This window comes from Zonotrichia leucophrys, chromosome 17, assembly GCF_028769735.1.
Source record: "Zonotrichia leucophrys gambelii isolate GWCS_2022_RI chromosome 17, RI_Zleu_2.0, whole genome shotgun sequence".
NCBI classification, from domain to species: domain Eukaryota; kingdom Metazoa; phylum Chordata; class Aves; order Passeriformes; family Passerellidae; genus Zonotrichia; species Zonotrichia leucophrys.
Genome location: NC_088186.1, coordinates 1,945,818 through 1,958,347, shown reverse-complemented (window position 1 = coordinate 1,958,347; position 12,530 = coordinate 1,945,818). Strand labels below are relative to the sequence as shown.

The 12,530-nt window shown below is 47.8% G+C and overlaps 1 protein-coding gene across 2 annotated transcripts; it reads right to left on the bottom strand.

The window, feature by feature from the left end:
• Positions 1–33: 33 nt before the first annotated feature.
• On the bottom strand, positions 34–10,875 carry STOM (stomatin). 2 transcript variants are annotated; one of them, XM_064727472.1, is made up of 9 exons: positions 10,720–10,875; positions 7,288–7,391; positions 6,390–6,462; positions 5,405–5,487; positions 2,956–3,159; positions 2,328–2,462; positions 1,706–1,886; positions 659–790; positions 34–573 (listed from the first exon to the last, which is right to left on the bottom strand). In XM_064727472.1, the coding sequence occupies exons 1-8, from the start codon at positions 10,757–10,759 to the stop codon at positions 660–662; spliced, it is 951 nt and encodes a 316-aa protein (XP_064583542.1). In that variant the 5' UTR covers positions 10,760–10,875; the 3' UTR covers positions 34–573; position 659. The 2 variants fall into 2 exon arrangements, with proteins under 2 accessions (XP_064583542.1, XP_064583541.1); XM_064727471.1 differs by having other exon boundaries at positions 34–790.
• Positions 10,876–12,530: the final 1,655 nt, after the last annotated feature.

Genomic DNA, 12,530 nt, shown 5'->3' with positions numbered 1-12,530 from the left:
TTAGAAACCAAAACCTTCTTTGTGCCACCTTTTGCACATGGACTTTTTAGTAAAATGTTACAGAAATTATTTTGAGGAGTTTGGAACTGCTTTGCTTTCCCCTCTTCAGAATTATATGCATTTGAGACCCTGACAAACAGTATTTTACTCTTTCAGAAACTCACTCATACGTAAACAGCATGTTTTTTTATTCAGGATGAGAGCAAAAAAGCATCTTGTGCTATCAACAAGAATTCACAGGGGTGGCACCTGCAGCAGCAGCGGGAGTTACAGGGTGACTCATCTTCCCCAAGGATTAACCTGGAGCTGTGCTGTGGCTCTGCTTCCCACTCCAAGTGCCTGAGCACAGCAATGCTAATTATTCCAGCTTTGTTAACTGTTTCTCCCGCTCCCAGCCAGAAGTTAAGCTCAGCTTACATCAGCTGCCACCTTGACAAACACAGAGTATATTGCTTTGGTGTTGCAGAGGAAAACCTGCCCAGCAGACAGGCAGAAAAACAACAGCACTTGGGCATCTCCTGCCAGTGACAAAGGCACAGCGTGTCGAGGCACAGGTACCCAGGCCTAAATCACCTGTAAATACAGAGCTGATTGGAGCAGAAAGGGCATAAGAAACTACTTAAGGAGTTATGCTGGCCAGTGGGAGAAGGGCACTTACATCAGTGGTCTTGTGTTTTCAGTTCCACTGCCTCGTCCCAGATTCTATGGAAGTCAGACTCAATGCTGGTGGCAGCCTGACGAGTCTTAGTCTTGCCTACGTTGGCTCCACCTCTTCTGTTATTAATCCGTTCTACAGGGGTACAAAACAGGAAGTTTAACAGCTTGGGTTATGTGAACTGAGGCCCAGCTGCTTTGAGGTTGAAATGTAAACCCTTATTGACACAACAACCACTCCAGGTCTGCAGAGAGCAGCACCAACAGGTAAAGCACCAGTGCAGTGCCTTCTGTTAAACACCACTTGTCCCTGCTGCTAGTTACAGACATGTCATTTCCTAGAGAAATATGGTTGTAGATCTGGATAAAATGCAGCACTTTGGTTTTTAAAACATTTTTAGGAGAAACAGATGTAGAGCTTTTTCAGTGCTTTAAAGCAGTGCAACTCTATGCAGACACAGCCTCATAACAAGGGCAGCCCATCGGTGACCACAAGCACGTTGTATCCATAACTACGGCATGTTTGTGCCATTCATGGGTGGCAGAAAGTCAGAAAGTTTCACTAACAACTGTTTCTCATCAATGGGGACTGGTTTAGAGAACACGAGCCTGATTTTCAGGAGCCTCCAGGACACTATTCCACTTCCCTTGCAGGGCTACAGACCCACTTTGTAGAAGGAATAATCCCAAATGTTGGATCACCTCTACCACAACTGGTTTTCTCTTCTATTTGAAAAGGAAGTTTTGGATTAGAGGTGTTCCACCCGGGACAATATGGATAGAGGTGTTCCAACCAGGACAATATGGATAAAGCTTAGTTAAGATCACAACCTGCTTGTACTCCTTCTGAGAGGCTTTCAACTTCAGATATTGCGTGTCCACATTCACAAACATTGCATACAAGTTCTATAACACACTCAATAAAACAAAAAGGTTCCTCAGCAAACCCACTTTGCTAACACTGCCGCCAGCTACAATACACAGTGAACTCAGTGCTGCAAACATGGGCTGACCCCGAGCTCGCCCCTCCCAGTCTCCTACTCTGTCCCACCTAGGAGGCCCTGCAGGAGGTTTATGGGCAGGGGGAAGACGATGGTGGAATTCTTCTCGGCAGCGATGGTGGTCAGGGTCTGCAGGTAGCGCAGCTGGAGAGCAGCAGGAGACTCTGTGATCACCATGGACGCCTCCTTCAGCGCCTTGGACGCGTTCATCTCCCCCTCGGCCGCGATCACCTGCGGAGGCAAACGGGTCACACTGAGCCTGGTCCTCAAACTGAACCCCAAACAGGAGGAGCAGGGAATGCACAGGCTGATCTCAGCCCTAGGCAGGAACCACCCTGCTCAGTGGCCTGCCCTGGGCACATGCTTCCACCAGTCACAAGCTGCTCCTGTTTGCTCTCCAGGCCCCAGTGCCTGCTATCCTCCCATCCAGAATGCAGGATCACAAAAGCTGCCATCAGGTCTTGAGAATGCAATGCAAGTATTTATTCTGTCTTCAAAAGCTTTTGTGCTTCTTCCAGCACTGCCTCTCAAAACCAGAGGCACTCCCCACAGATAGCTGAAATTACTTTCTCCCTCAAGCTGTACTTTTTTGTATCTACAAGGGCTTGAGAGAGAATGGTGTATTTCTTACTTGGGAAAAACCAAATCCAGCCCCCAGGCTGATGTCATTACCTTGGCTCTTGCCTCCCGGGCAGCCTCTGCTTCTGCAGCCATGGCTCTCTGCAGCTGGACAGGTAACTTCACATCCTTGATCTCCACACGTTCCACCTTAATGCCCCAATTATCTGTTGCCTCATCAAGTGTGGCCTACAGAAGGCAGGACAGGTAAGTGAAGCCACACACCTGCCTCAAACTAATACCCAAATATGAAAAATGACCAATAAATCAAATGAATTCTCTTCAAATTCTCAGACCTTCAGGGCTTTAGTATTTGTAGTATGATGTGACAGCTAAAACAGCACAACTGTATAAAGTAACAAAAACTCCCAGATCTTGATTAATGAATTGAAGGAGTTCTGTGGCACAGTTTCCTTCCACAGTGAAGGACTGACACAAGGATCCAGGGAAGCCATCCTCTCCTGTATCCCTCATTCCCACATGCTAGCCCCACTGGCCCTTGGTGCTTTAGTCCCTCATTCTTATTTTACACAGTGCCCTCCCAAGAGATCTTGTCAGGGCTTTGCCCACAGCTCCAAATGACAACTGATCACTCAGAGATAAAATAAATCCCCACCTTTAAGTGATCCATGGCATTGCTGCTTTACCTGCTGTGTGATGGATTGCTCCAAGGTGCTCCTACCTGCATGCTGCGGGCAATTTCCTCCCGGTCAGAGAGGATCTCAGCGAGGTTTTTGGTGCCCAGGACGTTCCTCAGGGTGGTCTGTGCCAGGAGCCGGGTGGCTGAGTCGGCGTTGGTGACGTTTGCCACGGCCAGGGTGGCGTTGTGCACCCTGTAATAAACCACTCCATCCACGTTGACTGTCACCGAGTCCTTGGTCAGGATCTGAAAAGCAGTGGGGAAAGTACAGAATATTCCATAAATACAAGGTTAATTATTAAGACAATCACGTATTTGTTTTACTACACCAAGCCCTGGTTTCCCACTGTCTTGAAAACCAAAGTCCTTATACACATATGCTGCATGTGAACGTGCCCCAGTGTTTTCACAAACTTCCCAGTACAGCTCTGAAAAGCTGAGACTAATTATGGGATTAGAAACTTGTCAGTGAAAAGCACATTCCATTCACTTTGCCCTAATGTTATTTTTAACCCACTTCTTTGAAAACACAGAGGAATCTGTAAGTCATATCACTGACAGGAAAAAGAGAAAAGGCAGAAATTATTTACTCTGAAATTCATCTTCACCTGAGAAGGTTTAACCAGTGACTCTGGCAAGGAATCACACCCAGGCAGGTCCCAGTGCTGCCTTTCAGGGAGCTTTCCCCAGGGCTGTGTGAGGCAGCCTGACAGCAGGGCTGTGGGACTGTGCTGCACAGCTGCCCCTCCTGGGACAGGAGGGTGCCACTGCTCAGGGGTGTAGTAAACCCCTCAGGTTTAGCCAGGGCCCCTTGGAGAATAGAATGCTGACACAGCAGCAAAGAAGTTTCCTGTCTCCAGGGACATCCGCCTTGTACCTTATCCCTATAGCCATGTAAGGCAATATTGTGTTAACCCTACTATTGGTCACTTATGGTCACTCTAACACCTTTGCCATTGGTCAGGATTGGATCCAGGCCAAGGGTATAAAAGTAGCACACTGTACCCCTACTAACTCGGAAGAAGAAGAGCTGAGACCCTTCACGGACCCTACAATAAAGCCATACTCGTGGAACAGCCAGCGTCTTCTGCTTCTCCTCTCTCTACCGTCTGCTGGAGCCTTAAGCCAAGAGAAAAGCTACCTAGCAAGCAAAGCTGAAATCACAAGAGCTGCCTAATCACTAAGAGCTGAATATCTCCCTGCTTGCTAGGGGCTGACCCGCGGCCTTGGTCTGAGAGCAAGCTGGCTTCTGGCACCCAGTCCCCTTGGGGACTGAGCTCTGGAGCTGTAACAGCTTGCATAAGATACGACCAAGCAAAGCTCATTTACAGGGGAGCTCAGAGAACCTCGTTCCATGGTACACAATTCCCTTCAAGATTCACCTGCCCTGTCCCTTCCCAAACGACCTCTCTTAGCAGGCTTTTCGTAACACAAAGCTAAAGAATGAGTAGCATGCACAGAAATCATGTTGAGCAAATAAAAATTGATTTCTGCCCCTATGTAAGGAACACAAACAAACCTAAATCCATAAGCGTAATTTAATCAAGTCAAAAGAAAAACTGGATTACTGATGGCCTCACTAATGGCACAACAGCAGCTGCAAGCACATTCTGCCTGCCAGTGATTAGGTTTTTCCCAATTACCCTTTAGAGTGTACCAGGACAGCTGCCATTTGTCTCAATCTACAACTAACCATGAGCAACAAGCCCACAGCACATCTGACAGGAAACAGATGCAGCACACGGGTTGAAGGGAGCATCTCTGTGTCTCAAAATGCACCTGATACATGAGTGATACAGTTATAACCATCAGGATACAACTTATTTTTAGCGGGACACTTGGGTTTTATTCTTTTGCTATCCATTGAGTTGCACTGAGTTCAGCTGGCTTAATGCTCTGGAGACATTCTGCTACAAAGTTAGGATGTCCAAGGAAAATCAGACTAGAAATCAAAGTAATTTTTTTGTTCTTTAGGACCTGCCATGGGTGTTCCTGTGCAGGGCAGGGCACAGGAGCCACGTGCACACCAACCCAACAAAGGGAGCTGACCACTCATTCCCCCAGTTGCTATAAATACCATTGATGTATACTCCAATTTCATCCCATTACTTGAGCCAGTTTATACATGTAGATAAATTGGCACAGGACAGATCCCTGCTGTGCCTGGAAATCTTCCAGATTTCACAGAGGCAATTAGGGAATGTAGTATGAAGCCCAGCAGCCTTCGTTCCAAAGCCCTCCCATTCCAGCTCTCAGGCAGTATTCAATTATCTCATTTGGTCCTCAGAGCATCATCTGTCTTCTTTCAGTGCTCTTCCCTTACTGGATGACATTTCTAAGGGATATATGTATTCTTCACAATACACTGCACCTGCACAGGGAATCTGTACTCAAACTGCACATTACCCAATACTGAGAGGGGAGAAGGAAAAGCAAAGTGCACAAAATTCTGCAAGGACTTTAGTAGATGCAAAGGCAAATGCAAACTCACCTCCTGAGGAGGGATATCAAAAGTGATGGTTCTCATATCAACTTTGATGAAGCTGTCTGTGCAAGGCAGGACAAAAAACAAACCTGTGCCAAAAAATCCATTCAAGAAGATGTGAAAATGAGTCATTAGAGCAGACAAAGCTTGTTAATGCAATAAGGTGAAATCCAACTGTTGTGGCTGTGCAGCTCTTTGTGAGGAACTCAGCAGCACAACACTTGTTAGTGGCTTCCAAACCAAGGTAAGATTTTCAAAAATGCATGCTGAGAAACTTCAATTTATCTGGATATCATTTACTTAGAGATTTTTCACATTTGGAAATAAAACAGCCTCAAAACTATTAACAACTACTTTTAAAAATGTTCCCCACACAGTTATTTGTGGGGCCTAATTCTGGCAAGCACCAATCTCCTGCCTTTTGTTCTGGTGGCTCACTGAGATTCTTCAGCTTTCCAGCAATGTGAAACATTGCAAAGCCTGGGTGAAAATGAAGGAAGAAGCCATTGCCCCTTTGTCACTTTGAGCAGCAGGAGCAACAGCTGAAAATAACATTCTTCCAGGTCTCAGAGTTTCTAACAACTTGTCAAAACCATCAAATACTCTACTGGCTTCTGTTACTTTTGAAGGACATTGAGGCTTTCAGACTCATTGGGTTTAACTGATACATTAAACTCCTTTTTTCAAATAACCCATTTGATGCCATTATTCCTCCCTTTACATTTAGTGCTTTTGATTCTGCCTGCAGATCATACATTAACAAAGGAGAGCTGGGTAGAATTAAGTTTGCTGCCTTCTCAATCCAGAGTACAAATCAGAACTTTATGAGCGGGAAGAGACCCACGAGGCTCCTAAATTCCTGTTGTAACACATCCTCTTACTGGAAGTTACAGAATTCTTGAGAAATCCATTTGCCACTTTACTGCAATGTCTCTACAGCATGATTGTTTTGCTGGTGACTAATTGGAGGAAATTGCTGTCCAGGACATACCTGGTCCCTTTGCTCCCCCTTTCAGGATGCGTCCAAGGCGGAAGATGATGACTCGCTCGTATTCCTTGATAACCTGGAACAGATAATGTTGGATGTCATGCACATGATGGATTCCAAATTATCTACACACCAGGCCAGGACAGTCTTGAGTCTCAAATTTAATACACACTTCTCTACTGGCTGCTTTTGAGAATTTTAGCTAAAACTTTATTGTCAAAAAGCAAAGAGCAAAAGGAAAATATCATGACAATAGTCCACAAGAAATATTCCTCAGACTCTCAACAGGACGGCATCTGGGCAGGTTCAGGCACCAGCAGAGCCATCAGGAATATCCTGGCAACAACACACCAAAGTGCAACATTTGTGACCCAGCAGGGATTTTTCCAGCTCCAATTCTGATGCCACACCAGCCAAGCCAGGAGGAAATAACTCCTCCTGTCTGGAACTGCAAACATCAACCCCAGAGTGATCACAGGCAGCACTGCGTCCTCAAATGTGTCACGTGCAGCCACATCCATGTATGTAATTACAGATTTCTATTTACACACTTCATATTTACATGAGTGATATACAGGGAGATATCTTTAAAAAAAATAAGTTCTCTAAGAGTAGTTATGGGTTCTTGCAATTATTCTGATCCTTCAAATGTGCTTATTTACTAATGACAGCTGGACAGATGTAGTGAAGACATCAATGCAGGAATTATTTTGACCAAATATTATAAAACCACTTTTATTTTTTGTTTGAATGCACTGCAGTGTTGAGGCCTACTATAGCTCAAGAAAGAACAGAGCTAGATTAATTTGTGTTTATTTTCTCAATAAATCCAATTGAGAACAATAACAGCCACTCTGCATTGCTGAAAGTTTTAATCCACTTTAGCAGTGAACGATTTTACCTTTATGCACATCCATATTGTTATAGGAAATGTAATAACAGTGAAAACAATCGAGATCAGCACCAGGATCGATCCACAGAAACCGAGGCCAGAGTTGTCATCATCTACAAAAGAGCAGAAATTGTCACTTTTTAAAACCAAGAGTGCCTATTAAAGTGCCTAAACTGGATATTTATGTTAAATGTTCCTAGAAATAAGTCACTGTTAGCACTACTGCTCTGGCCAAATACATTAGGTTTAGATCCAAAAATCAAATTAAAAGTAAAATTCTGCTTTGATTTCCATCGGTCTCTAAGTTGTGAGGGCAGAATGCTGTCCAAGCAGCATTTATGCACAAGTGTACCAACACTGAAGTTTCAATTCCCAAAGGCCTTTCTCTCCCCAAGTTCTTGTAGCAGAGTGACTCGCAGGCAGCAGTGGAAATCGTGTTCCTCTGTTTCCTGACAAGTCAGAGGAACCTCATGGAAGGGGCAGAGCACAAATGCCCCCAGCCTGCCAGCTCTGGGGCAGCACTGCTGGCACTGGGTCTGTTCCAGCTGTAAGGGGTGCACATCTAAGCAAACCACAATTCTCACACCCGTTGGATCTGGGAGGTTGGATAAGACGAGGTATAAGATTAGCTGGACGGGAAATAAAACCTCCATAAAGAATTTCTTGGCCAGAAGCTCCTCATGCCTTATTCCTCTGTCAATGGAAGACGCCTGAAGGTAACTCTGGGATCAAATAACGAGCTGGTGGTTTCAAAAGCTCCCCAGCTAAAGCCATGCCAAAATGTGGCCTGGGAGGCATCCTCAGAGCTACAGGAAGTTTCTTATCCTGCCAGCTGAGACTCCTAACGGGCTGCCAGGAGCCTGCTGCCAAGCAGGGATGGTCCCTGAGTGTCCCAGCACTCACAAACATCACCCTCCTACTCTGGAGATTCGGAATTTCATGTAGAAGTCACACCTCAAATGATGTCAGATTTCAAGACTGAGCAAAGAGGATGCTTTATTTAGCACCAATGTGTTGTTTTTCACAATACGAGAAGGGAGAGAGATGCTGTCTTGTGGAAAACTCAATGAGATACCAGTGACATGGCTGGCATTTGTGGGATGAGCGAGTTCTGCAGCTCCTGGAGGTGATTCCCATCCCTGCCCATCCCACAGGCTGAAAACAAGGGCTTGACCCCACACCAAGTGCTGGCTGAGTATCCCTAAACCGCCACTGGAATCTTCTCTGAGCTAAAAGGCAGGCAAGCCCCCACCTTGGATTTATGGCCTGCTGTGGTGGGCAAGTCTAAGCAGGCAATAAAAAAAATGCAAATATTCTTGAGCAACCTTTTTGAGAAATAAACCACAAGGAGAAGGGTTTTTAAAAAATAAAAACAAAAACTTAATTGAATCAGCCTTCAATGCCTTTAAGGCTGACTGGAACAGTTACCATTACTTTAGCAAGAAATTATCACTTGGACCATCAAACTGTATTAAGAATTTATAATACACACTTAGTGCTGGAGGCTAAGATGGAAGGGGAAAGTTCTCGTTACAGCTTGAGTGTGGCACATGGTTCATTTGTGATTTATTTCCTTCTGCAAAGACTCCACAATCCAAACAAGCACACCACAGTCAAACACACAAAATGTGCCCTGATGAAAACGAAACGCCAATTTCAAAGTGAATTACGTGTCTTCACAGATGCTTCACAGAGCATTTCAGATGGGAAAACCCCAAAATTTCAACATCTAATAACCAAAACTACATCTAATGCCACTTACTCCATATTTTATTGTGATCACATGAGAGCTGCAGGAGAAACCACCTCAGCAGCGTGTTCAGGAAAGGCTTGCAGAGACAAGATTGACACCGATGTGACCGTGGTGAGGTATTAATAACATGAAATGCAGATCCTCTCCAAAGATACCAGAGCCAGGATGTGCCACTGGGCACCAGGGCCAAAGAGATCCACAGTTATTTATACAACAACTCAAATTACCCAGCCAAAGGCTTCATACACAAAGCTTTCTTATAAATACATTTCCTGCTCTGGCTGCAAACGAGAAAAGTGTAGAATAAATCAGGACTTTGCCTGTTTCTGAACAATGGAAGTAACAGGAAAACATGCCAGCTTTCAGTAAGTGAGACTGCCAGTAGTGCTCAGTGCATCATCTCCAAAATGCCTCCTAACTGGAAGCACAAAACCCTCATCAATAACGATACCAAGAAGTAAAAATTCAGTACAACCCATCGCCCCACCTGAGGACTTCTACCACTACCTCCAGTCACACCTAGACAGGATTTGGCTTTGGTGAAAAGCCACAGTAGTGTCAAAAACCAATCTTTAAGTTCTTGTTCTTGTTTACTGGTCCAGCAGTAACAGTAAACAAAGATTACTTCTGTTGACTCTGTCATCATTTCCGTAGTTTCCCCCTCAGTGACCCGAGTTACTGCACAGGAAAGGAAATCACACACCACAGAAACCCACCCGAGTTACGCCACCGGGGCAGCTCCCGGTGATGCTCCGGCACGGAGCGGTGTGAGGACCTGCCGGGAATCGCCACCTGCGGCCACGGTACCCGAGGGGGCAGCGGGGTCAGTGCCCCGTTAGCCGGGGCTGGGGCTCAGCATCCCCCGTTAATCGGGGCTGGGGGCTCAGCATCCCCCGTTAGCCGGGGCTGGAGGCTCAGCATGCCCCGTTAATCGGGGCTGGGGCTCAGCATGCCCCGTTAACCGGGGCTGGGGGCTCAGCATCCCCCGTTAACCGGGGCTGGGGGCTCAGCATCCCCCGTTAATAGGGGCTGGAGGCTCAGCATGCCCCGTTAGCCGGGGCTGGGGCTCAGCATCCCCCGTTAATCGGGGCTGGGGGCTCAGCATCCCCCGTTAACCGGGGCTGGGGGCTCAGCATTCCCCGTTAGCCGGGGCTGGGACTCAGCATTCCCCGATAGCTGGGGCTCATCAGCCCCCGTTATCCGAGGCTGGGGGCTCAGCATCCCCCGTTAACCGGGGCTGGGGGCTCAGCATCCCTCATTAACCGGCGCTGGGGCTCAGCATTCCCCGATAGCTGGGGCTCATCAGCCCCCGTTATCCGAGGCTGGGGGCTCCGCAGACCCCGTCATCCGAGACTGAGGGCTCAGCATGCCCCGTTAGCCGGGGCTGGGGGCTCAGCATTCACCGATAGCCGGGGCTGGCGTCGCTCCGGGGCCGCCGGTGACCCCTCGGCAGCCGGGGCTCCGGGAAGCGGAGGCTGCCCGGGAAGCGAAGCACAACCGCTCCTCGCTCCTCCCGCGGGCTTAACTTCGGTGAAGCATCTTCAAACTTTCCTCCTCGACTAAATGAAGCAAGAATTAAAACCGGGACAAAAAAGCGGAGAGAGAGAGCCACGAAGGCGCCCCGCGAGGAGCGGCCGCTGCGGGGCCGTTTGGTGACAGCCCCTGCCCGCTCCCCCTGCGGCCGTTACCTGCAGGCCGCCGGGGCTTGCCAGCTTCCTCGTCTGGCATGGTCCCCGGGTCCCCTCAGAGCCGCCTCGGCGTCAGTCCCGCGTCCCCTCCGAGCCGCCTGTGCGCTGCCCGGCTGTCACCGCCGCCGCCGCCGCTCCCGCCGCCTCAGCACGGCGGCCCCGTCGCGGCTCCCTCGGCGCCGCCTCAGCGCAGCCGCCACGCGCCCGCCCCGCCCCGCCCCGGCCGCGCGCTCCGGGAGGGGCCGCCCGCCCCCGCCGCCAGGGGGCGCCACCGCCGCTGAGGGCGTGAGGGAGCGGCCATGGAACGACCCCCGCCCGCCGCCGCGCCCGGGCCGGGACAGCGGAGGGGCAGCGGCCCAGGGCAGGGAAGGCAGAGAGGACCGAAGGAAAAGGCAGGGAGACCGAAGGAAAAGGCAGGGAGGACCGAAGGAGAAGGCACGGAGTGAGCGGCCGGCCCTTCGGGCAGCCATCGCCTGAGGTGAGTGAGCCCCGGGCATGCCCTCGTGAGGGGAGCAGCGGGGAAAGTTCCAGCTGCCCCGGCCTTGTGTTTCGTTTAATGTTCTGTGAGGTTTTATTGCTTTTCTTCCTCACGTTCTCTTACTCTCACGTGGAGAGTTGGGATCTTTCATCCCTTTTGGAAGAGGCCAGAGTAACAATTTCTGCTGCTTTCCAAGGTCCATCCACAGAGACAAAGTCTGTGCAAAAGTACATCACGCACACAGTCGTTGCATACCAGATAGTTAAATCTGACAAGAGTTCCAAACTCCAATTCAATATTAGTGTGAGTTATGAAGTCCATAAATAATTACTGGCTATTCTTTAACCTTTATTTCTCTATGGGATATTGATAATTAGTGGGCACGTGCAAACGTGCATCTGTCACGTTATACTGTGTACTGAGGGCAATTGCTTTTTCTTCATAAAACACATTGCAGCCTATGAACAAAAATGGTATTAGACTACTAAAATACTTTTATTTTTAGTGTTGATGTTATTCTGTGTTAAACTCTTCCTTGGAAGAGCCTAAATGGACAGCCTGAATCTTGCTGTCCATTACGTTCCAGAGGAGCAAAGGTTTTGGTTTGGTAGCACAATTGGTTGAGGCAGAGGTAGGAGTGGAGCTGAATGCTAAATGTACTCGTGGTTCTTGATGTCTCCAAGTGACAAGAACAGCACTGGAGAACGACCAACAGTTTCTCTAGTGAGGATAAGATCCCTCTTGAACACTCTTCCTATTGCTGCTGTGAGCTCCTCCTGCCACACTGGTGCCAGTCGATTTCAGACTGATCCAGATGAGCAATATGTGAAACCAAAGGCTAAATCTGTCTCTGACCTTTTCAAAGTCCTTCTGTCCATTATCTTTACTCATACCTTTGCTATTAATACATTTACACGTGCTGACACCTGCTGTTCTCATATTAGTAATTCCACAACCTTTTTGTCCTACTGTCTACAACTCTGTGAGTTCACCTATGCTCTGTGTGTAACACATGGGACTAATTCTTCACATGGGTGAAAGGAAGGGAGAACCTGTGAGCTGCCTAAATGAGAACTGATAAATAATCATTCTATGCTCAGGTTGTCACCTGCAGGCAGCTCACAAATGCCACGATGAAACTTTCAATGCAATGTGATAATTGACCAGAGGTTGTAAATATCACCACACTGTAATTGAATGAAAATCCATGAGATTTCCAGGGGTTGTAAATATCACCACGCTGTAATTGAATGAAAATCCATGAGATTTCATGGGCTGGTTGACCTTAGGATCTCCTGGCAAATAGGCTGGTTTAGAGTGAATCAGCATTGAT